Source organism: Schistocerca serialis, chromosome 11 (genome assembly GCF_023864345.2).
Source record: "Schistocerca serialis cubense isolate TAMUIC-IGC-003099 chromosome 11, iqSchSeri2.2, whole genome shotgun sequence".
NCBI classification, from domain to species: Eukaryota; Metazoa; Arthropoda; class Insecta; order Orthoptera; family Acrididae; genus Schistocerca; species Schistocerca serialis.
Genome location: NC_064648.1, coordinates 44878808 through 44906161, shown reverse-complemented (window position 1 = coordinate 44906161; position 27354 = coordinate 44878808). Strand labels below are relative to the sequence as shown.

General features: G+C 39.3%; 1 protein-coding gene and 1 long non-coding RNA gene across 2 annotated transcripts in view; one reads left to right on the top strand and one right to left on the bottom strand.

Moving 5' to 3' along the window:
• LOC126427229 (uncharacterized) overlaps positions 1-11788 on the bottom strand; it is a 107396-nt gene extending 95608 nt beyond the window's left edge. Inside the window, exon 1 of the long non-coding RNA XR_007576600.1 lies at positions 11708-11788. This is a non-coding gene — a long non-coding RNA (uncharacterized LOC126427229). The remainder of the gene's footprint in view (positions 1-11707) is intronic.
• The window catches only part of LOC126427227 (uncharacterized), a 100341-nt gene continuing 84760 nt past the window's right edge, over positions 11774-27354 (top strand). The window contains exons 1-2 of the mRNA XM_050089466.1: positions 11774-11866; positions 13483-13571. Of these exons, the coding sequence (XP_049945423.1) occupies positions 13500-13571 (72 nt within the window). The 5' untranslated portion in view covers positions 11774-11866; positions 13483-13499. The remainder of the gene's footprint in view (positions 11867-13482; positions 13572-27354) is intronic.

Below are 27354 nucleotides of genomic sequence, written 5' to 3'. Positions count from 1 at the left end.
CTAGGGGTCATAGGCAATCATACATGTAATTTTAAATTTAAGAGTAAAGGACTATTTTTCTGCAAATCCTAACCAGTACTGATACATTTAAAACCTTAAGCACAAGAAGATATTAATAAGATGACAAATAATGATATAAAATGTAGCATAAGTGCCTTCAACAATGCTTTACTGATAGTACGAAAGGTTACAGACAGGGTTCACCTCATGCTACATGCATGTACTTTCCATAGACATAAGGAGATATATCAGTGTATATCAATGAAATATTAGTACATTTTGAGGAAGCGAAGTACTTTAGTTTGATGGATTTGGCAATTGGCAGATGAGATTAAATGACAATTCAAAACCATACGCAGCATTTTTGTATGATGGAATAAACTTTCAGTTTAAAGTATTACCATTTGGGCTAAATATATTTGTTTCAGTATTTATACAAGCCTTAGGTCAAGCTCTTAGCAGTCAGTTACTGGAAGAACTTTCAATCTACGTCGATCTTTCAGCCGGTCGGTGATGACATAATCGAGGCACATGCCCTGCAATTTTTTTAAAATAATTTTACAGCTTGCAGCTTTATATGTCAGGTTCATTATGAGGTGCCCAACATTTCATTACTCATCATAATTGTTATGATATTTACGTGGAAGTAAGACACAGCATGAAATTCGAAAAAGTTTGCAATGAAAAATTGGTGTCGCTATGACTTTGTGATTGGTGCACGTTACATAATATGTTGCTGTGCATTGAAATTTAGCTAACATATTGAAATTTTCTTCAAACTTGTTGGAGGTCTGTAATTGTCACCAATCTCGAGAAAATTGATCTAATGTAGCATACTCATTTGTGGTCTCACAGTGCCAGCAATAAAGCTAAGGTGATATCCAGAACATTCCTCATATTTCATAAATGGTTTGAGATATCAAAATGAGAGTTTGACAATCGACAGTACACAAACAGGAGAGTATTTTGCCAAACGGTTATTATGTAATTCTTCATTATCTACCATATTGTTCCACTAACTACAGACATTTCCAGTGAGGGAATGTTATTTTTAAGAGCCATCAACAGCTGTTGAAGCAAGAAATGGTATGGGCTTTGGAACAACATAAATGAACTCATTAAATGTTTATTTCATACTGTGGATGTGCTTTTTCATAAAATGCTCACCAGTTCCTCTGTTGATAAATTTAATGAACCACTGTGTAAGGATTCTCTCACAACTGCATCTGCATAACACGTTAGTGAGGTTAGACTGTGTAAACTCTGATGAGTTTTGGCAAAAGAAGCATATTTTAACATGGCAACAAGAGAAATGTGTAGGTTTTCCTCAAAATTCCCCATTCATGACACTTCTCTGAAAGTTACAAATGGTTAACAAACAAGGAGAAAATTAATCATTGTATTTTCGGTGGAATTCTTTTTGGATACTAACCACAGAAGAGGTGACAAATCTTTTTGAACAGGCACCATGCAAATGTGGGCATGAGGGGCCTCTCTTAATATTTACAAAACATGTGAGTGTAGGCTTCAGTTTAGAATAGCACTTCCCCTCCAGCACTCAGTATTTACCCTACAGTGCCTGCCCAGAGCCCCACCACCACTGATCTCCCCACACTTGCCCCATTGTCTGCGCATCTACCAGCTATGGTACTCTGCCTGCACCAGCCAAAACACAGTTCTTGGGTCACAACTGGCAGAATTTCAATAGTCCTATCTTCAGTCCTGGGTTTTCATCTTTGAATGCCTGATACAGTTAATGCAGGTTTCCCAACACTAGTCATTTTTGTGTATGAACCCTAAAACCCTGCTCATTAACAGAAGCAAAATCCTTCTTCCCAGGCAAATAGTGGCTTATTATGTCTGTTGTTCACTTAAGACACATGTAGGTCTTGGCTTGGGATTCTCTAAGATACCACATTTGTTTTGCTTTTCTCACTAAATAGTTAGAGGATCCAAATTCATTTTCAATCCTTCAAAAGCTCCAACTTTTCAGAAGATGTGTCAGCATCTGCATCTTCTCACTGTCTGCGGTGCTGGTACTGAATTTCTCTTTCAATTCCGTTACCATTTCAGATTCAACATTTGTTTCATAATCTGCATTTTTTCCACACTAGGTATGTATTTACTTTGCAATAACTCAGAACTTGCTCAATGTTTTTCTGCACATATGTTTTCTTTTCCAGTCTGTTCTTTTTCACTGGGGATTTGCCAAGAGATAACAAACTATCATTTAATGCATCTAAAGCAACTTTTGGGGCTGCAGATGTGTGACTCATCTGAGGAGCAATACAGGTTTGTGGTTTCCACGTGTTTCAATGTAGCTGCGTCGGCCACCCACCCTTGTACCTGAGTTAATTTTTTTCTACATTTACCACGTATTTTGTAATCTGTCATTATGCCACTAATCATCCGCATTTGCACTTTACATAGATTTTTCTTACATCTGCTGTGTCCATCTTTTCTGAATGGGTTACAGCAATACATGATGATCTCAAACTTCATCTCCAGGTGGATTTGTATAATTTCAACACACAAGACCTATTGCAGCAACTATCTGTGTACACGTTGCAGGCACGCTACCATCCAATATTTGTTAGGTTGTTAATGGCCCACCTACAACGTTACCTTCCAGTGCATTGTTAGACCACCACCTTTTTAACAATAAACATGTTTTTCAGTGATTTGTGTCATATTGTCAGACTCTGAACACAATTTATTTTGCATGAACAACACATTCCTGTATGTATTAATTAATACCTCATAAACCCATTATCACCCCAACTTGACTTTTTACTGTTGTACAGTGTAACATGAAGAAGAAAATATATTATTTCATCAGTTTCATAGGTGGCATGTTTTTCAATATTCAAGGTCAAAGGTCAAGGTCACTGGCGTTAATTGTGTACATTCTTCAACTAAGGCAATCTCACATATCATTGAAAAGCTTGTTTCAAGACCTTTCTAAAATTACCTGGTTCACTCTTGTGTCTTTATTAGAATGGAAATTTCAGCTGTTTTTGTCAGCAGTACTTGTCGAATTATCAGCACATTTTTAAAGCTTCAAGTGGCCATTACTCCTGTCTTACTTGTGCTAAAATTCTGTAATTTGTTATTTTTCATTCTCTTGTCATAAGCAATGAACACACCAAATTTCATGAATATTGAAATAGGTCAGGTCGAAAACTGCACTTTTCTGTGTTTATCTGACATGGAATGACTCGTTTTTATCTTTTTTCCTTTTAATCCTTTCCTTTTTCACCTTTTGTATGAAGCAGAAAACTATCACCATAATCATGATAAGGCCTTATAATAGGAGAGCAGGTTATACAGGGTGTTACAAAAAGGTACGGCCAAACTTTTAGGAAACATTCCTCACACACACATAAAGAAAAGATGTTATGTGGACATGAGTCCGGAAACGCTTAATTTCCATGTTTGAGCTCATTTTAGTTTCGTCAGTATGTACTGTACTTCCTCAATTCACCGCCATGATTTCATATGGGATACTCTACCTGTGCTGCTACAACATGTGCCTTTACAAGTACGACACATGTGGTTCATGCACGCTGGAGCTCCTGCACATTTCAGTCGAAGTGTTCGTACGGTTCTTAACAACAGATTCGGTGACCGATGCATTGGTAGAGGCGGACCAATTCCATGGCCTCCACGCTCTCCTGACCTCAACCCTCTTGACTTTCATTTATGGGGGCATTTGACAGCTCTTGTCTACGCAACCCCGGTACCAAATGTAGAGACTCTTTGTGCTCGTATTGTGGGTGGCTGTGATAGAATACGCCATTCTCCAGGGCTGCATCAGCGAATCAGCGCATCAGGGATTCCGTGCGACGGAGGATGGATGCATGTATCCTCGCTAATGGAGGACATTTTGAACATTTCCTGTAACAAAGTGTTTGAAGTCATGCTGGTACGTTCTGTTGCTGTGTGTTTCCATTCCATGATTAATGTGATTTGAAGAGAAGTAATAAAATGAGCTCTAACATGGAAATTAAGCGTTTCAGGACACATGTCCACATAACATATTTTCTTCCTTTGTGTGTGAGGAATATTTCCTGAAAGTTTGGCCGTACCTTGTTGTAACACCCTGTATAATAACCATTTTGATTTTTCCAGCATTATTATTCATAGTTTTCTTATCAGGTTGCCTACTAGACTGAAAAACCATCATGACAATCTACCTAATAGACTGCCATTTAATATGAGATGCTATTTCTCAATAATGACATGCCTCGCTACTTCATTTTCATCACTGGCACCGCAGCCCGCACACAATGCATTAGGGGCAGCATTGATGTGCCTGGTACATATGTCACTCCATAGTTTGATCTACATAATATTGCTATCTCCAAAAATAGTATCAATCAATAGCTCACAGAGTAAATTTTATACATGAGATATTTCATCTACCTTTCTTCAATTACTGTAGAAATAATATGGGGTCAAATTTCTGACACTACTCTGTTTGTTTTAGTGTAACTCAAACCATGTACACAAAATATGAATCATTCTGTATAGAAAGTGAACATTTCAGAAGTAATTTTCTGTTAATCAGTAATATAACAAAACAAATCTGTAAGCATGTAAGACTGAAACCCTTAACATGGGATTATAAAAGAAAGAAGTTATTTTGAAATAACAAATGAATGGAGAGGTGAAACAATTAGTAATAGGGTAAAAGGAACTACTACTATCAATAAGTAAGATATTATGTAACAGACTACTGCACACAATGAAGTAGAGGAGTATATGTAAAATAAGTTACAAATGTAAGACAGGACACAAGATAAGATAAAAAATACAACATTATAACAAGGTTTATGGTACAGTAATAAATAATCTAGAGAAAATTTATAACTGGTAGAAAATAAACTTTTTCTCGCTTGCGTTGAAATTTCAATACAAAACTTTCCAAGAAGAGACTTAACTCTGCCAAAATTTTAGGTCTGGTACTAATTTTATATTAACCACAACAGAGCAGAACGTAAAAAAGAAGTCCATAAATGGAAAAAAAGTCGTTAAGATTTGAGCGTGATGCTATGTCATCACTAAAAGCATGCACAGTATAAGTGCTACCTTACGTCAATTTCGCCTCAACTTTCCAAAGTATCTAAAGAATCAAGAGTTATACTCTTATACAGAATGGGTAATGCTGAATATGTAAAACTGTACTTCGGAAACTCAGGCAATAGCCTCAGACCACAGGGCACATACAGCTACTTCTGCATTTGATCACTTGGACCTTAGAAACACAAATGTCTCTACAACTTCTTAAACAGTGACAATAAACTGCAGAACTCTGGGATCACGATCTAGGTTAGTGGAGTTGCAAGAGGAGTTAATTAAGACCAAATAATATGTAGAAAGGTTATCAGAAGCATTGAAAAAAACCAGACCAAATGGAATTAAAATCATCCTGTATGTTTTATTACAGATACAAGTGTAGCCTTTGTAGCAAATAAGAAAATTAAAAGTACTACAGGAATTACAGGAAACTCAAATATTATATTAAAACTGGTTTTAAAAATAAAAAAGAGATATACTGTGGCAATCACTTGAACCTATGGACCAACACTCAGATGCTGTTGAGGTATAACACCTCTACAAATATTTACAGTTATTTCAAGCAGAATGACCTCCTCCAAACCAACAAGCACGAATTCTGAAAACCTCCATCACACAACACCCCCCTACACTTCTTTTGTAATTATTTATTTGTTTTACTCCACATACCATCCTCAAAGACAAAGATTGAAGGAATAAGGTAGAGGGAATATTTCCTGATTTATAAAAATAATTCTATTTAATACTGCATCAATGTTTATTATCAAAAGTATGGTGATATGGGTATCAGACAACATATGTGACTGGGTTGATGTTTTCTATGTAAACAGGGTACAGCATGTTTTATCTTAGATTGAGACTCTTCAACAGATGTACTTTCTGGTGCACACAACACAACAGCAACACCAGAAATCCTGGAGCAGGTACATAAATACCTCAGCCAACTGTTCTCCTATAGATCTTGCACATCATTCTGACGGACAAAGACAAATTGAACCTGGAAAGAAGTATGGAAAAAGATGATTTCCATACCACCGTTAAATCCCGCACAGCTGGAAAATCGCCAGGACACATGGGATTCCCATTTAATTCTACCTAATGTACTGGGATATCGTCAGGGACATCTTCATCAGTCATAAATGATGTGATTGGTGGTCAGAAAATACCAGAAGATTTCAAAAAGTAACACACTATCTTAATGCTGAAGAAAGCAGCATTGTGAAAAATAGAGGATTACAGACATATCACACTGACTACAATATAGTAGCACAATGCATGGCAGACAAATTAAAAGTGCTGATGGAGAAAATGATACACCCTCACCAGACATGTGCCATGCCCAGAGGGGCCACCTATGAGGCTTTAGCCGAATATAGAGAAGTCATAGGCATTACAGCAGTAAACAAATTCGACGCTGTGATTGTGCCGATGGACTTTGATAAGGCCTTCACTAGAGTGAACCACGGCTATCTTTACAAGATTCTAGAAAAACTATGCCTGGATACTCTTTCATCTGAATAATAATGAATATACTTAAGAGCACCACCTCCAGGCCATAAATAAACGGCCGTAACACAAAACTGATGGAAGTTCAGAGGTTGGTGAGACAAGGCTGCCCACTCTCAGTACCATTATTTGCAATGGCCCTGGATCCCCTGCAGCGGAAAACCAACACCATTACCGGAATCAAGTTGACCGGCACTACAGTGAAATGTAAAGCTTACACTGACAACATAGGATCCTTCATAAAGACAAGACAGACTTTCCAAGAATACAAGAGCCCTCCAAAATGTTGAAAAAGTGGCAAGGCCCAAAATAAATCCACACAAAACTCCACTCGTATTTATCGGAAACCACAAACTTAACAAAGGGAGCACATGGTACTTGAGACACACAAATGCCAGTGAAAATGGCAGCCAAAAACTGGCAATCAGCTCTACACAAAATAAGAGAAATTGCAAGATCAAATGGAAACAGACTGATGAACTTATTCCAGAACACAAGTCTCATCAGCGAACAACTACTCTCAAAAGTGTGGTTTCTGGCTGTCAAACTTCCTACTGCTACCTACTGGCACTTCCAAGATCAGCGAAACTGTAATGTCCTTCTTCTATGCTGAGGCAGAATTCTTCACTACGTGAAAGCGAGGCGACACAGAACTGTCTGCTATTGCAGTCAATACTTGTTGATAATGTCCGCTCTTGGCACTTATGTGAGTCTGTATTTGGGGTTACAAAATCAAGTCTCTTTAGCAAGCAAGCTTAGATTCAAATTATTACTATCAGCTAGTTGCATTGTTCAGTGGTTGACACCTAAGTTGCTCATTAACAAATACTAGGTGGTCAATTCACATTTCAAAATGAATTGATATCGTTGATTGGCATAGCACATATACAATGAATTAATTAATTCCTTCGAATGACACAGGCTTCAGTTAACGCAGCATGATGTTTTGTCTGTTGAAAATTATTTCCTTTAATATGAATGTGGAATACTACATCATCATCATCATCATCTTTATTGTTATTCTTATTGTCCAGGGATAAGCCATACTTGGTTCACTTCTTGTGATGCTCGGTTCGAAATCGTAGGACACTACACTTTTTCCTTAACTTGGTTTTTAATAACACAGTTTTTTTTTAATATGATTCACTACTATGAATGGACACACTTGTTTTTGGGCATGATGCAGTATGAAACTGACCAACTGAGCTATATACAAAATGACAATTTCAGGGCCTACCCTCCAAATAAATTTCTTGGCCAACCGCTGTCTTATCTGTCCTTAGTCCTTTAACTGTTGTTGTTGAGTACTGTCTTCATGTTCTGCCGGTCACCAGGTACTTTTGATGAGTTTAAGCACAGCTTGTGGGTTTTCCTTGAGCACTATTGATGAGTTAACTTAAGCCATCCTGCTGCCCCCTGACCACTAATGACAAGTATAAATGTGCAACTTCACAGGCAGCTGTGTACTGTTCATGAATTTAAGTGCATAATAGAGCTTTGAACCTATTTTTTAGCAGTTTCTCACAGTTCTGGCTACTAAGTTGGTAGTAGTAGTAGTAGTACTGTGTCTACTACAATATTATTTCACTGCATTCAATTTTACTTCATCTTACTGTGCGGGAAATTGGGGGTTTTTGGGTGGGGACAAACTAAACACACACACACACACACACACACACACACACACACACACACACGAGACAACATAAAACCAATCAAAATTTCCCCAATTCCACTACATTCACAATATTCACAGGAATCTGTCACTTCCCTTCATCTACATAGCTCAACCACAATTACCGATACCACAAAAGAAAAATTGACATCTAGAAAAATTGCAACACTGCGACTACACATACCATCAAAAATGGGAATCGGACACTTCACTTGACCTCTATAGGTCAACAGCAGCTCACAATACCAAAACACGTAGCTACGACGAGTCATTGGAATCGGACACTTCCCTTGACCTATATAACTCAAATACAACTGACAATACCAAAAAAATTGAAATAAAGTACTACCCCTAAGATACATAAATCAACCACACGTGCTGATAACGAAACACCAACCACCAACACATGCAGTAAATAACACTGACCCAACAACACACAAATACCCCACCAATCATCATAACATGCAAACAATAGATCCAAAAAAATGGCTACTTACCACAAAAAAGTTCCAGCGCTACATACTAGGTCAGCAACCCCAATCCCCCCACCTCTGCCAAACAAACAAACAAAAACACATCCAAAACAAACCAGCCCCCCTCCCTCAACCTTAACCCTATTAAACTTAGAAGACATATCCATACCAAACAAAAGAAGCCACAAATTAAATTAAATGACTTACCACTCAACAAACAGCAAATGACACCACAACAACATAAACACAACACAAACTTAATTCTTAACTCACTGAAACCAATTTCTGTTCTTCTATAACAGTCATGACCGATAAATGCACACTTCAAGCAGTGATAACCAAATGAACCCAATACACCACATAATACGCGGACCATGCACACACCACTTGAGGACACCTCCAACTGCAACAAGACGACAGTTACAAACACAACACACTCATAAACAAAACTCCGCACCGTCATGACGTCACACACCACAACATCCGTACGTCACGGATCAAAGCCGACGGGTGGGATCGGACGCCTCTGTTGATCCAAATGTTTTTATCTTCAGCCCTTCTATTGAATATGTTGTTGTTCCCTTCTATTGAGGAAGAAATTATGAAGATATGAAGCATGACAGTGGGGATGAATTATTCGATGTTGATACAAGTGGTAACTCCTCCACAGATTCTGACCATGACAGTCTTGAAGTCATGTACCTCAACAAGTGTAACATGTAGTCTTGTGTCTACAAGATGTAATTGATAGTCTGTCCGAGGAAGAAAGGGTGGTGACAAATTTGACAAAAAAAAATCATTTTAGTCCACTTAATCACGCATTTGAAGACTTGTCCTGAGGACACATCAATCAGCCATGGAATGATCCAAGCTCTCTGTCATTCTTCACGTTATTTTTCAGAGAAGATACTGTACTGACTAATACACAAACAGGAGGTTTGGAGTCCCTTGATGTCTCTTTTACACGTGTGAAGTGCACAGGAGTGAAAGTACCGCATACACTGCATCAGACAGACAAAAATTATAAATGATCCTCTGTTTATGGTATTGAAATATTCATAAATCAATAAAGATATTTCATACACTTGGATTTACATTTCTTTGAAGATTTTATTGCACAATTGGGCATAAAACAGATCATTTTCTTTCATTTCATGAACTGCTGGTTTTAAAGTTTCCTTGAGGTGTATGAGTCTCAGCTTTATCTTTAATAATTGTAGAAGCTGAAGAAATTAATTAAAATTTGTATCACAGCCATGACTTGAACCTTTTTTCAACTTTATTCAATTGACTGTATACATATAAATAGAGCACATTAATAAGAAATGACACATTATATTTAGTTTCAGATTTTCTTTTTAAAAATTTCTCCTTTATTACATTTTTGTTGACTATCTTTTCAGTGTTGGGAGTTCATTTTGGTTTTACATTTAGGATATTTTTCCATGTGTGTGTTTTTGCAATGCTTTCAGTCTTTTTATGAAGTTTTTGAGTTAGGTTTGTTGACTTCTTTCCTCATTGATGATTAATGGCAGCAAATAAACAGTTTTATGTTACTAGTGTAGGTCGGATCAGAGACAGAGAGCTGTGACACCTCTCCCCCGCCCCCCTGCCCGCACATCTAGTACAGAAAAGGCTGCCCCAGGTACCCCATCCCCACTGCACCTCAAGGTGGCACTCTGGAGCCAGTTGACTGTGGCCAACAAAGCTTCCAGCTGCATTTGGACTGTGGCTAACTCCTCCTGCATCCGCACACAACAGACACAGTCCCTATCCATCTAGCTAATATGTGATTTACTATTAGAAACTTAAGGAAACCTACTGCCACACAAGGTTAACAACTACACACTAGGTGGCAGGAAGGACACTCAACAATGAAAAACAATAAAAATTTATGATAGAAGCTAGATCTGGTGCTTATTTTGCTGCTAGGGCTATCAAGTGGATACTACAGGAAAAAACAGTGACCTACAGTATACTGCTAGGGGCTATATAGTGAATGTTATTTATGAATGTTGAACAGTAACCAGCGGTAAACTACATCTACTGGTTATCCCTCGCATTTAAAGTGTAAACAAACGTTTACGTACACGCGAAAATGACCTAATAAAACTATAAAAACGGCTACATTCAATGTATCGAGTCGAAATGACACAAATAAACGTAAATACTGAGTATTGTACACTGACAGATGCAGGTACAAAACAAAACCTTTAGCTAACAATAAGAGTTCAGAATGAAAATCACAAATACGAGTTCTACTTTATAGGAACCCATAGGCTCACAGTACACGATCACTAATGCCCACAACAAGCTAAGGAAAATAAGCAGACGGCGAGGAGAGTATTAGCTTTCTGCTAACTAAACCGTATGTAAGAATGGTTCAGAAGTTTTATTGTAACATTGATTTACTCAGACATTTTAGTGTAACACTAATTTACCACGTATTTTACGTCTACTTAACTGTTAACGCTCACAGGTTGCGCTAGTCAAACGTATGCAAGTGGCGTTAGAGTTCACCGTCAGTATCACTTTTCCTAATAAAATGTATAAAAACTGCTACCTTCAATGTAACGAGCCTAAATGACACTAATAAGCGTGAATACTAAGCATCCAACACTAACTTAAACTGTTTAACCCTCGTATTTATAATGTAAACAAAGGTTCACGTACACGCGAAAAATGACCTAATAAAATGTATAAAAACTGCTATCGTCAATGTATCGAGTCTAAATGACACTAATAAACGTAAATACTGAGCATTGTGCACTACTTAATTGATGATCCCGCGCATTTAACAATGTAATTTAAGAATGTAAACAAACGTTTGCGTACACGCGAAGCTGTCCTTCGCTTTTCCTATTCAAACGCAAATAAAAACTGAAACCTTCAATTTATCAAGTCTATTTCACACTAATGCTCGTAAATACTATAGAAAATACGGAAAAAACATTTCATATCTCGTAACACTCACTGAAAAAGACGTAAAATTCTGCTGTTGGCCACACGAGCGACAAGATTCACGCTGGTTTTGAATGCATCTGCTGGTTCTGCGATACTGTCACCCTTCGTGTACTGTGTAGTCAGCAGCAACCTCGTGGTGTTGTGGAAATTTGCGTGTGATATTCTCCAGGTAATTTATAAGCGTTTATAAACTGCAAATAAGAATAAGTGAAGAAATGTGTTTCGGAAGTAAATTAACATGGTACTTAATTTCTATCACAGTAACAGTTGAGTTTGATGAGTGTACTAGTTCGCGAATATCTTGTGATGACTCTGCTGTTTGAGGCTGCTGTCTTTTTTATGTTTTAATTTGTAATGGGTACATAAGGATGAGATTTTATTCTGTATTTAATTGTGATCACATCACCTATAGTGTGCTTGGTGACGGTGTGTGAATGTTGTAATTTTTCAGGTTATGTTCATAACAACTAAATACCTGAGTTGTTAGTGCTTGTTTTTGGCCTGACCGTTAAAATCGCTACGTGTATCTTCGTAAAAGAAACGGCTGAGTGTGTGACGTGCTGTCACGAGCAGTTTGTCTACGAAGTAATGTCCTCAAATACTTCGTGGCTAACGAGAAAAGGCGGACAGTGAAATTCAAAGGTTGTCCATGTTAGTACGGTTATTTTGACTTACTTAGTAGTAATAATGATTGTGATGATAATTTTCTGTGTTGTGATGTAGACATAAAGCGGCTCCAGATCTTAGGGCTAACGTAAGCATTTTTTAAAGTGCCCAAAGTTACTACATCATTTCATGGTTTGAGTATGTTCGCATGAAAGGAAATGCTGCAATTCTCTTGCATTTTGTCAGTTTTCACTGTGCTTTGATTATTCGTGTCGTTAGTATTCGTGTAATCATATGTAAATACCAGTTTGTTGTAGTGTGTGGGTTTTAATGGAGTTCTGTATAAGAGTACTGCAACATCATTTACGAACTGGCGAGATACAAGGTACAGATTAACTATAATCTGCCTAACGTAAAGCATTACATGTCATCAGAACTCGATAGATCATTCATCATATTTACAGTTAGTATGAAGTCGTTTCAGTAAATCAGTTTTGTTAGAAAATGGTAACCAATGTTTAATCTTGATGGTAATCAAGAATGAGAACTTCCGCATTGCAATGTGCAGTCTACAGTGCAGGTATTGGTTTCCTTTAATAGCAGGTAAAGACTCTAAAATGATGACGCTTCCTGTAAATTGAGCATACATCCGTGAATGAATACAGATGAAGTAAGTTTCAAGGTAATGCCTACGTTGAAAATGCATATTCACTGATAAACAATCCGTATGTCCGGACTTTCTTCGTGCCCCTATCACACTGAAATTAACACAATGAACCAAGTATAGAATGAAATATTTGATGTTATTAAGTAATATCGCTGCAATCTATTGACTGCTGTAATTGTTTGTAATGCTGAAGTTAATGCATGCACACAAAATTACACATCTTCCATAATTGTCACAACAGGATGGTATCCATGAGCCAGTGTTACAAATAAGCAGTAACAAATTTAAATGCTCAGTTTCCATTGCGTGTTATTTTATGATTGTTCTCATGAATGAGTTTATATCAATGAACACACTTTTCCCCAGCCACTTTGCATCTGTTTCCTGTGTAATCACCCATTTACTGCACGCAATATATGAGTGACAATACTGCCTTTGAGCTATACCTCATGGTAAAAACAGAAACTGAGTGGGCCAAAAACTTTTCTTATCTGATTGCTTTTTCTTTACAGACTGTAGAACTGAAGCGATGGACCAGGAGCCAACTAAGTGGATAAAGAAAGATGAAACTGATGAAGTAGAAACTGAGTTACACTTCATAGTAAGTGGCTTACTTGTATTTCTTAACAGGCTTTCATTAATTTCTGTGTGCAGTGTGATGCGTGAATACATACAATTGATGTCATACAGCTGGAAACATGAATAATTCGGTTTACTAAACTGATGACATTTTGCACAGTGCATTGAAATAAGCCTTGTATTAAACCTCACATAGAATTGAGCAAGAGTTTCAATTTAATGTTTAGTAAACATGGAAAACTTTTTTAATGCACAACCCAATTATACTGATAAACTGGTTGCCATAAAGTGGGTATATTCTGCTCTGATACACTTGTTTGAATGACAACCTTAATGTGCAACTTAAGAATAATTATGACTGTAGTGAACCTTAGCAGTGCCATTAAATTTATAAATGGTATGGCTGCAGTTAATGCATTGTTGAAGTGTATTGTGGTATGGAATGAGAATTGTAATTTATTTACTGATAATGTAAAATAAATTATTTATAAATAGTTTTGAAGTGACACTTGCATGGTCACTAATCTGAGAAGTACATTTTGTTTACTTTGAATATGTGAACCATATGTAAGTAGAACTCTCAGCAGTAAAGTTAAATTTCAGACAAATATCACATGGAAGCATAAATTGTTACACAGCAGAATGAATTTGTATGTTGGCAGCAAAGTTTTGATGAAGCCATGGGGCTACACATTAAATATTGACAGGTTTGTTCATAACCACTTTCTGCATTTGCTGCAAATTGTTACTCATATTGTTTGTGAAACTGTCACAATGTTACAGTTACTGGTGTAAATAATCTTACATATACATGTCACTTGAAATCTAATGTAGTGCAACCGGTTGTAGGGTATTCACCTATCATCACCAAACAAATTCACTTGGTGCCACTAGTATTTTTATCCTGCAAATGAGAATTGAGCGCACTGACACAATCACGCAAACTACTCGTGAACTATCTGTGCTGAAAAAATCTGTTTCAACATCCATCTTGAGTGCAACTGCAGAAGTACTGGGATAGCATTAATGCAGCATTTGCATTTGAATATATGTGAGTACTTCATTACAGATTATACAAACTATGTGAACAGCTTGCAATTCATTTGACAAGCATTATCACAACAGTAATCCTAAACAATCACTATGAGGAAATGATAGGAAAATAAATATACTAAATTTTATTAAATACAGTAAAAGAGTGGTTAGACCCAACACAGTTCAGGCTTTGGCTTTGAACCCTGATGTAATGATGGTTTGGCATTCAGGATGATATGTATGCACAGCACACATCATGTAAATGAAAAGCAGTTTGAAGATCCATTGACTTTGGACCTAAACTGGAGAACTATTCAAAGGCTACAAGGTTAAAATGTGGTTCTAGACCCACTCCCCCCTTGTAACATTGGTTGTAGTGGGAGTCTGATTCATAGTGCATCTCAAGGCTTAGCCTATGTTCAAAAGTGGCAGTGTGGCTGTGAGCTGACAAAGTCTAGAAATGTGAAAGCCAAGTAAAGGATATGGCAACAAATTGATCAGTAGCACAGCTTAATGTTAACCAAAACATCCAAATGGTGCCCATAACGTAACTTTTTACCTACAAGAAGTCTTCTCATACTCTGTGTGCTGTGTTAGTCGATGAACTGAACTTCCCTATGACCTTAACATTGTATCAGTTGAAAGCCACCTTCTTTGCCAAATTAATTAAATGTTAATTTTTAATTGGTGTATATTTTGGGCATGAGCACATGCTGGAAAGTAATGACACAAAATTTCTATTCGGAAATTATTGAAGCATTTTAATTAAAACAAACTTAATATTCAACATATTTATTCTTCATGTTTGTATATTTATTTCAAACATAGTCACCGTGGCACTGAACACCTTTCTCCCAGTGAGACACCAGGTTGTTGGTGTCGTCACTGTAGAATGCTTGACTTCGTTGGCAGACCCACAGCCTCACCTACGCTTACACTGATTCATCACTATCAAAGTTGAGTCCCTGAAAGTGTTCTTTAAGTTTTGCAAACAGTTGAAAATTCATTGATTCAAACCGGGTCAGTATGGAGGATGATCAATAATAATGAATCAAAGGCGTCAGACTGTTGCAGGTGCAAAAAAAAAAAAAAAAGTTGTGTATGGTCTGGCATTGTCATGCTGAAGGAGAGGGTGCTCAACATGTGGATGAACTATTTGAATTGGTGCTCTGTTGTCTGAGGGTTTTCTCACATGCTGACACAGTTAAATCACACACACACACACACACACACACACACACACACACACTGCAGTTCAGAACTGTTCATCATGAGGGTGCTGCATACTGTGTCAGCAAAGTGGTAACATCAACAGTGTCATATGCGTGAGAACTGATATTAAGAACAGAATCAAAATTTTGGAGGCATTATTTTCTGGCACACCCTCGTAATAAATTCATGCATTTTACAGTTGCCTCAAATGTTGCAGAATGGTTCCCTTGGCATTGCCCAGCATCCACTTGGAAGTCATAATACTAAATCCATATACACAGCAGCCAAAACATTATGATCACTGATCTACTGTCAGTATAAACTCATCCAGGCAATAGCATCTCACCTTGTCTTCTAGTCAGACACACACACGTTGCATGGAGTATCAGTGAGCATCTTGTTTTGTTGTAAAATAGGAAATGCGCACAATCTGAGTTTGACCAAGAGCAAATTTTGATGGACTGAAGGCTTGGTATGAGCGTTTTGAAAGCTGCACAGCTTGCCGGGTGTTGAAGTAGTACTATGGCAGTTGTCTTCAACACATGGCAAAACAAAGGTGAGACCATGGCCAGACATTATGGCGTTGGGCCAGTACTCCTCATCACAGATGGTAGACATCATAGGCTAGGCAGACTGGTAAAACAAGACAGGCAACAAACTGTGGTGTAACTAACATCAGACATTAATGCTGGGCAGAGTACAATTGTGTCTGAATGCACAATGCTCCAAACACTTCTAATGATGAGTTTGTGCCGCTGGTGACCCACACCATGACATCGACAACAACTGAAATAGGTATGTAACTATTGACGCTGGATGTTGGCACAATGGCCGAGCACTGCATGGTCTGATGAATCCTGATACCTTCATCGTGCCTTTGGGAGGGTGCATTTCCGTCACCCACAAGGGGAACAGCCTCTTGACTCCTGTACTGTAGGGGCCTCCTTTATACTCTGGGAAACAACCACATAGGCACCCATGGGTCCAGTGGAGCTCGTGTGAGGCACTGTGTCACAAAAGAAGTATTGTAAACTGGTTGCAAAGCACATCCACCCCTTCTGTTGTTGTTGTGCTCTTCAGTGGCAAGACTGGATTGATGCAGCTCTCCATGCCACTCTATCCTGTGCAAGCTTCTTCATCCCCGAGTAACTACTGCAACCCACATCCTCCTGAATCTGTTTAGTGTATTCATGTCTTGGTCTCCCTCTTATTTTCATCCTCCACCCTTCCCTCCAATACTAAATCGATGATCCCTTGATGGCTCAGAACCTGTCCTACCAACCAGTCCCTTCTTCTATAGGGTGGCGCACGAAACGTGTTATCATTTTGTTTTTGAATATAAACTTTATTGTCAATACAATCCGAAAGGAACATATGCTATAGTGAAGAGCCGTCCATGGAGATTTGTTCTAACTCAGTACATGCTCAATATGCCCACCATTTTGTTTCCTAACTTTCTTCAAAGGAACGCTGAAGTTAGAGAGTACCCTACAGCACGTCTTCCCTAATTTCACTGAAAGCTTAAAGAATAAGTCTTCTGAGCTCCATTAAATCACGTGGACATTTCAGGAAATTTTTTTCCTTTAGGTACCCCCAAAGAAAAGAGTCACATGGATTGAGGTCTGGACTATTGGGGGGCCAATTTTGTCCATCATTGAAGCAACCTGGAAACCTGAGGGAAATGATCCGCATGTCGAAATGCTTGTGTAAAAACTCCAACACAGTGTCTGCAGTATGTGGCCTTGCTCCATCTTGCGTGAATCACTGTGTGTTGAAGGGTAAGGCAGTTGCAAGAAGCTGTGGAATGAATCTATTGCGAAGCATGCTCAAATAACGTTCGCTGTTCAGTTTCTTCAAAGAAAAAGGGTCCAGTAAGTCCGTGACTGGAAATTGCTTCCCACGCTGTAATCTTCGGAGCATAATGTCATTCATGAAGCACTTGTGGGTTTTCAGTGGCCCAAAAGTGTACATTTTGTTTGTTAACCACACCATCTAAATGAAAATGCGCCTCATCTGAAAACCAAACGTTGTTGAGAGTTTCTTCCCTATCCTCCACCCACTGAGCAAACAGTAGTCTCTGCTGCTTGTGTTCTTCAGTGAGCTTCTGTGCACAGGTCATCTTGTATGGGTACATGTGGAGGCCACTTTTAAGAATGCATTGAATGGAGCGACTGGGTATTCCCAGTTGCACTGCTGCCTTTCTACACAATTTCCCGGGACTTCTCTGTACAGCAACTCGTACTGCTTAAATATTCTCTGGTGAACAAACAGGCTTAGGCCGAGGTCGCTTCGGATCCAATACTGTTCCTTCCTGTACAAGTGTATCGTACAACCCGTGAATGGTCTTCTTCCAAGGGACCCATTGTGTGTTAAACTGTTGTCGAAAACACCTCTGAGTCACAACAAGGCTTTTCGTTTCATGAAAAAGTAACACAATTGCCGATCGTTGCTGTGTTGTCAGTCTTCCATTGTCAGCCATTGCTGGTTACTAGTCTCCTAGTGGCAGTATCGTGAATTAAATGTCATTTCATAACTCATTTGTTTTTCCAAGCTCTGCTGGTACTGCTGTAGAGATCCCAGCGGAGTATCTAATGTGTGGTGTAAATTGTAAAAGAAACAATTGGTAACACATTTTGTACGCCACCCTATAGTTAAGTTGTGCCACAAATTCCTCTTCTCCCCAATTCTATTCAGTATCTCCTCATTAGTCACATAATCTACCCATCTAATCTTCAGCATTCTTCTGTAGCACCACATTTCGAAAGCTTCTGTTCTCTTCTTGTCTAAACTATTTATCGTCCATGTTTCACTTCCATACATGGATACACTCAATGCAAATACTTTCTGAAAAGACTTCCTGACACTTAAATGTATACTCAATGTGAACAAATTTCTCTTCTTCAGAAATGCTGTCCTTGGCACTGCCAGACTAAATCTTATATTCTCTCTACTTCAACCTTCGTCAGTTATTTTGCTCCCCAAATAGCAAAACTTATCTATTACCTTAATTGTCTTATTTCATAATGTAATTCTGTCATCATCACCCAATTTAATTCGACTACATTCCATTATCCTTGTTTTGCTTTTGTTGATGTTCGTCTTATATCCCTCTTTGAATGTGCTGTCCATTCTGTTCAACTGATCTTCCAGGCCCTTTACTGTCTCTGACAGAATTACAATGTCACTGGCTAACCTCAAAGTTTTTATTTCTCCTCCCTGGATTTTAATTCCTACTCAAAAATTTTCATTTGTTCCCTTTATTGCTTGCTCAATATGCAGACTGAGCAACACCAGGGATAGGCTAAAACCCTGTCTCACTCCCTTCCCAACCACTGCTTCCCTTTCGCTCCTCCCCTTTTATAACTGCCATCTGGTTTCTGTACAAATTGTAAATAGCCTTTCACTCCCTGCATTTGACGACTGCCACCTTCAGAATTGAAAGAGAGTATGCCAGTCAACATTGTCGAAAGCTTTCTTTAAGTTTACAAATACTAGAAATGTAGGTTTGCCTTTCCTTCATCTATCATCTAAGATAAATCATAGGGTCAGTATTGCCTCACGTGTTCCAACGTTTCTACGGAATCGAAACTAATCTTCCCTGAGGTCAGCACCTACCAGTTTTTCCATTCGACTGTACAAAATTCATGTTAGTATTCTACAGCCATGACTTATTAAACTGATAGATCGGTAATTTTCATGCCTGTCAACATTTGCTTTCTTTGGAATTGCAATTATTATATTCTTCTTGAAGTCTGGGGGTATTTTGCCTGTCTCATACATTTTTCTGACCAGATGGCAGAGTTTTTCCAAGGTTGGCTGTCCCAAGGCTGTCAGTAGTTTTAGTGGATGTTGTCTCCTCCCAGGGCCTTGCTGCAACTTATGTCTTTCAGTACTGTCAAATTCTTCACGCAGTATCGTATCTCCCATTTCATCCTCATCTACGTTCTCTTCCATTTTCAAAATATTGCCCGCAAGTGCATCGCCCTTGTATAGACCCTCTATAGGTCTCTTCAGTATTCCAGTAGGCAGTGTTTGCCTTACCCCTAGTCATATATGCCTCTACATCCTAAAATTTGTCCTGTTACCATCCCTGCTGAGCCATTTTGCACTTCCTGTCGATCTCATTTTTGAGACGTTTGTGTTCCTTTCAGCCTGCTTCATTTACTGCATTTTTATATTTTCACCATTCATCTATTAAATTCAGTATCTCCTCTGTTACCCAAGGATTTCTACTAGCCTCGTCTTTTTACCTACTTGATCCTCTGCTACTTTCACTAGTAATCTCTCAAAGCTACCCTTCATCTTCTGCTGTATCTCTTACCCATGTCCTTGTCAATGGTTCCGTAGTGCTTTCTGAAACTCTCTACAACCTCTGATCCTTTCACTTTATCCAGATCCCACCTCTAACTTTTCCTACCTTTTTGCAGTTCTTTCAGGTCTGGATAGATATCTGCTTATTACACATTACAACCTTCTCCAAATGTCGGCGGTATCTTTCAGTCAGCAGACAAGATTGGCCTGTATGCTTTTGTGCTGCATGTGTCCCTTCATGCTTCCACTTCACTATCTCATCAGAAACAGTGGACGTAGGAATGTTCAGGAGTGTGGAAAGCTCGCATACAGACATGTGACACCAATGACACCCTATCACCTGACCACATTCAAAGTCAATGAGCTCCGCGGAGCGCCCTATTTTGCTCTCTCACGATGTATAATGGCTACTGAGGTCTCTGATATGGAGTAGGTGGCGGCACAATGCACCAAATATGAAAAAGTAAGTTTTTGGGGGTGGCCCGATGCTTTTCAGCACATAGTGTATGATGAAGTTGTGCTCTGTGCAAAATTCTACCAGACGGCTTCCTCTTTCATTCCTTACCCACATTCCATATTCACTTCCTCCTTTTCCTTCTCTTCCTTTTCCTACTATTGAATTCCAATCCCCTATGTCTATTAAATTTTTGTCTCCCTTCGTTATCTCAATAATTTATTTTATCTCATCATACATTTCTTTAATCTCTTCATCATCTGGGGACCTAGTTGGCATATGAACTTGTACTACTGTGGTAAGTGTGGGCTTTGTGTCTATCTTGGCTACAATACTGCATTCACTATGCTGTTCATAGTAGCTTACCCGCACTCCTGTTTTTTATTCATTTTTAAACCTACTCCTCCATTACCCCTATATGATTTTGTATTTATAATCCTGTATTCATCTGACCAGAAGTCTTATTCCTCATGCCATCAAACTTAACCAATTCCCACCATATTTATCTTTACCCTATCCATTTCCCTTTTTAAATTTTCTAACCTGCCTGCCTGATTAAAGGGTCTGACATTCCATGTTCCAATTTGTAGAACATAAGTTTTCTGTCTCCTGATAACGATGTCATCCTGGAGATCTGAATGGGGGACTATTTGACTTCCGGAATATTTTACCCAAGAGGACACCATCATCATTTAATGGACAGTAAAGTTGCATCCCCTCGTGAAAAATTACGGCTATAGTTTCCCCTTGCTTTCATCCGTTTACAGTACCAGCACAGCAAGGCTGTTTTGGTTAATGTTACAAGACCAGATCAGTCATTCATCCTGACTGTCGCCCCTGCAACTACTGAAAAGACTGCTGCCCCTCTTAAGGGACCACATGTTTGTCTGGCCCCACAACAGATACCCCTCCGTTGAGGTTGCATCTACGGAACGACTATCTGTATTGCTGAGGCACGCAAGCCTCGCTACCAGTGCCACGGTCCATGGTTCATGTTAGGTCCACTCCTTTGTGACGATCACGTTTCCCATTGAGTAAATGTTTAAGTGTCAGGAAGTCTTTTCTGAAAGTATTTGCATTGAGTGTGGCATTTTTCATGAAAACAATGCACCATTTCACAAGGCCATGAGTGTGATCGAGTGGTTTCAGGAACACAGTGGTGAGTTCCAATTGATGTGGTGGCAACCCAACTCGCCAGCCCTGAACCTAGTTGAACAGATCTGGGATGTGATTTAACATAATGTCAGAGATCATCCCCCCTTCCAGAATTTATGGGAATGAAGTGGCCTGATTGTATAAATATGGTTCCAACTTCCTCCAGTGATCTATGAAGGCCTCATTGCTTCTGTGCCACTATGTCTCCCTACTGTTGTCTGTGCCAGAGGTGTACATACCAGCTTTTAGATGGGTGATGATAATCTTGGGCTGATCAGCCTATGGCAGTTACCATTATTGAAAGAAGGTTGTTTTATTGTAATGATTGTGATGGTAGAATGATACTGCCACATAAACTTCGGCTAAACAGTACATGCTGCCCACGAGCCCTGCATGACTCACCCTCCAGTCCAGCTTCAAGACACCGACTGCCCGTGAAATCCACTGCTGTTCTTCTACACCCATTGTTGCTCCACAATGCCCACTGGTGCCATGAGCTCTGAGCTGTGAGAAGTGACATCTGCCAGGCACATGGGGCACAAATTCGAAGAGGGAGCCCACCGTGGTTCAGCCTCCTCCACCAAACCAAAATCCCCCGTCCCCACCATTAAGGAGCCCTTTACATATGCCTCTCCTTGATATGAGTAATGTGCATGTGTGAGGCTTTACTTGTCCATAAATTCAGAACCAGGAGGTTTGCCGAACTCACCACCCTGACAATCTAACAGGGTCCCAACAACTGAGGAGCTAGCTTGCTATCGAACCCTAACTCCCCCTTTTCAGCAATATTAGGGTTTCGGACTAACACTGTGTCCCCAGCCTTTCCAATGAACCGTTTAGCCCCTGACTGTAACAGATGGATAACCTGTGACAGGCAATTTTGGTATTATGTCTAGCCTGGCTCCAGTTGTGCTGTGTTACTGCTAGGGTGACTTGTTCTTGAAGCAAATCATTGATTGACTACAGGTTGACAAGAGGAAAATTGACTGGATGTGCTAACATAAGGGATACTGGAGCAGCCTCCAGGGACTTGGGTTGTGCAGTGTTAGAGATAAAATTGAGCCACATTGTCTGAGCCTTGTTGTGAAAGATAAGCACAGCCTTCAACTTGCAGTTCACCTGGTCAGCAAAGTATGCTGGTAAAAGGATTTGTGGTCACATCTTTAATTCCATTGTGAAAGCAGAACCTCACAAATAGCTGGGAAACAGAAGCTATCAAGCATCCTCGGTGGCCTGGAAACAGAAAAAATTCATAACAAATGCTGGCCAGCTGTCAGGAATGTCATTTCTCTGCTCGGAATGTGTCAAAAAAACGAGAAAAGTCATCCATGATAACTACTAGGTGCCTAATACACACACACACACACACACACACACACACACACACACACACACACACACACACACACTTGATGAAGTGGACCTATATAATCTATACAAAGTTAATCCATCAGGCATTCCTAACAGGTAGGCTCTAAAAGCCACTTGAGGGAATTCAAGTTGGGCTCAGCTCCCTTACGGCTCTCTCACTCCTCCACCAACCTCTGGACAGCCTTATTCAGGGAGGACCAGGTGACATGTTGAGTGATCTTGACCCCACCAACCTCCAGGCTTGCTTATACAGGGAGGACCAGGTGATGTGTCGTCTGATCTTGACAACAGTTTTATAAATGCCTAAGAGGGTATTATGGAAATAATGAGCCAAAACCTAGCTAAGAGCTTGATTGTCAGCCTCTAAACAAAATTCCTGGTGTTCAAAATAAAATCTGAATTTCTTAAGGGCCAACATAACCGCCAAGGCTTCCCATTCGTACATAGAATATTTCATCTCTGCAGGTGAAAGTTCCCAAGGAGCATTGCTATAGGGCATCAACATGCAACACCTCCCCTGCCATTCTGTTCCTGTAGGAGGACAGCTACCACTTTCTACTCCAGAAGAATTAGGTGTCTGTCTGCAAGAAGAACACGACCTCAAAATTTGGTATGTCTAATACAAGTGGGTTACTAAACACCACCTTAATGGCTTCAGAAGATCCTGGATGACTTTCATCCCATATGAAATTTCTTAAATCGTTAAGGCACCCCACTAATTTAATAAAATTCGGCACAGACTTTCGAAAAAATTTGTCATGTGTGTGAACCGTGCCACAGCTTTCTTATTTCTAGGAGCTGGAAATTTTCGCAAATCACTAGTATGCTCCTGGTCAATTTCAATCCAATCAGTGAAACTAAGATGTCCCAAGGATGAAACCTATGTGCCAGTGTCATTTTAGATGGCTTCACAGTAAGTCCCACCTCCCTCTGGTAAACCAGAACTGCCTCAAGATGTTGCAGGTTTTCAGACAGACTAGAACTGTAAACAACCATGCCATCTAGGTAATTAGAGACACACTTGAATGTGAAATCACCAAAAACACAATCTAGAAGGCAAGACATAATGGTAACTCCCGTTGGAAAACCAAAGGGCACCCTGTTAAAATTGTGGAGGTTCCAATCTGTACAGCAGGCAGTAATATACTTGAAATCCTCTGTTAACATGATCTGATAATATGCGAGATTGAGATCCAGGACAGCAAAATACTGAGCCTGACTGAACCAAGTAAAAGAATTATGCAGATTGGGAAGTGGCACAGATTCCAAAACTACATTCTCATTAACTGCACGATAACCCACAACACGATGAAACACCCCACTGCTGCCCATAGATATTGAGAATATGGTAGAAGCATAGGCTGAAGTTAAGGGCCTGATGACCCCATTGAACAACACATTATTAATCAAAGCACATATACATTTCATCTTTGATGGAGAAAACCTCTCTGGAATGTCATCTGTAAGGCAAATCTTGTACTGGATTTTATCGGTGATGTCCAATCTGTTAGTTAACATCTGCGGTAACCGATCAAAAACTTCCAGTACCAGCATCACCTCTACTGGATGAAGGTGACTGAGCTGAAATGGCAAACATTGCGGTAACACACTATGAATTCCTGTGGCAACCTGACAGGAGCTCAATGTGAATGTTTCAGCTGGGTTAAATTTAAAATAAACAACCCTGCCTTGACAAACTAGCACAAACCCACTACCACTTACAAAAACACACTGTAAAATTAAGTTCACTGAAAGATTTTTAGTTACTATCCACTTCACCGGCCAAGAAAATTTTCCAATACTCAGTTTTGCCAACCAGAGGCAACATGTGCCCAGTGAGAGCTCAACATTGTGAGGACGGATGCAAACAAGGCAATTGACAGGTATGGCGGAACTTCAAACGCCACAGATAATCTAAATGAGAAACTGAACTACCAGAGTTGAGGAGGGTGCACGTTCGTTCCTGGTTAAGTTGTACCCAAAAATAAGGCAGGGGTTCCCGTACCTCGGACTTGGCACAGATCCAGCCCTTAGGCAGTAGAACACTACCGTGCCTCTTCCATTCTGTGTGATGTCGGCTGTTTGATTCTCCTTCCATGTCACCAGACATCGCCATACAAAATGCCACTCTTTGTTACACTGGAAACACATCCTACACTTTTTCCGTATGGGTGGTCCCCTTTTAAATTACTAGGAATCTCAATCCCCATCCTGATAATGGCACTTAAACCCCCATCACTGCTGGTCTGCGAAACTCAGACTTCAATAGCAGACACCGAAGCCTCTAATTCAGTAAAAGATGTGCATTTATTAGCGAAGGTAATCCATGAACAGTCCTGTGGCCACATTTTCTGTAATATATTATTGAGTATTTGTATCTCTGTGACTTGCTATTCCAGGTATGGAATGGCCATATGCATTCATCTATGAACCTAGGAAAAGGTTCATGAGGAAACTGCAATAGCCAAAAATGTTGATGCCTGAGTAGCCTCTTAATATGAGGTGACAATTTCAGGCCAATAATTGATTTTTACAACTCCCTTGATGTTGCACTTTCATGTAAAATTCGATTGAAAACATGGCTTAACACAGGGCGTACAGCATCTGAACAACAACATTGTCAGTGATGGCCAAAGTGTCAGCATGAAACATAAATTTGATCATGATCCATATGATGGATTTTACCTGTCTTTAAATTCTACATTGAAAGTTCCATTATAGCTTGCAGCAGTAACATTATTTGGTATGGTAATTTCCCAAATGAATTCTCCTGAGGTCCTTAAAGGTGTCCGTAGCATTCCTACTACTTCCAGCAGTTATATGTCGGTGGGAGAATCTTGTTCACCACCTATTGCTCCTAATTTGTCTAAATAAAGGCAGCTGTCCCTGTAACTGCAGAGCTAATGTAATCTGCTCAGAATAGAGATTACATTGTGCAATACCCCACAAGTGATTATCCCAATGGATCAGTTGTGCCTGAATTATATGTATTTGCTTATGATGGGGCTGACTACTTTCTAAACACACTACATTCTGACACAAGATTGTCATGGCAAGTGCTCAGGCGGCTAGTGCAACATATACCTCCATGGTGCAGTTGGTACTAATCACCAAGGGGTCGTCCACAAGTTGGGCACACCGCCCTTACATGGAAGCTGACAAACTTTTAATTCGTAGATAAACTGTTGATTTTTGAATGAGGACAAACTGGGACAGTTGTGGGACCCCATGTTCCGCAGTGGATACCTGCAAACACACACCTCGTGGTGAATGACAGTATGACACCTTCCCTCTTTACTTCCAGGAAGATAACCATCGTCTGTTACCAACCAAACATCCAGCGGAAAAGGGGAAATTAAGTGGAAGGACTGGATGGATTGGGGTTCACATGAGTCTCCATTGTTTATTAAAATGTTTTTATTTAAGAAAAATAACTAGTCAGATACATTAGCAGGATTACAAACACCAATCCGAACTTTCAAATTTAAGACATTACACACCTTAGTTTAGTTACAATTTAAATAAAGCAATAGTTGACTAAAGCTGTGTCTGACACCAGTTCTTAGATTTTAGATTCAAAATTTCCATCTTCACAAACCACAAATGAGAAAATGCTTCAACAAATAATTATCTGGAAACAGATGGCTCTTTAAGACAACACAGAAGCATAACTCATCTCAAAGGTTAAAACTGAATAGCTATACTGGAAGACAGAGCAATTTATAGCTGCCTCGGGACCCCTAGAAAAAGGAAATTCTTAAAATACACCTCCAAGTGCATCTCGATAATTTAATAAAGTAAACAGGTGCACTGATTTCTAGAGCTACCTTCAGGCAGACAGACAGAGCAAGTTTCTAAATCTTGCACCAGTGAGCAGTTAAGTAATTAAAAAGAGAATGAGCGTGCACAGATCGATGTAACTGGCTTCAGACACAGTGAAAATTCTATTAAGGCATACTGTAGAAAATCCCTAAGTGATTCAGTATGTGAATGTGCATGCATAGCAGCTCAAGAACACCCTTTAAAAAGGAGAACCAGTAATTAGTAGTCAGAACCTACTTGTAGCAGTAAATAAATAACAGGTGAGAAAAGCTCACTTCATGACAACTTTAAAATAACAAACACTTGAACAATTAAATCTGGTAAGCAGTAACTCACCCTGAGATGGAATAAATTTCTTTCACTCTCCACCTCACAAATGGCCAGTGAACGAACACGAAAAACATTCAGAGCTCAGTAACACTTGATGGTTTTACACACTTTTGCT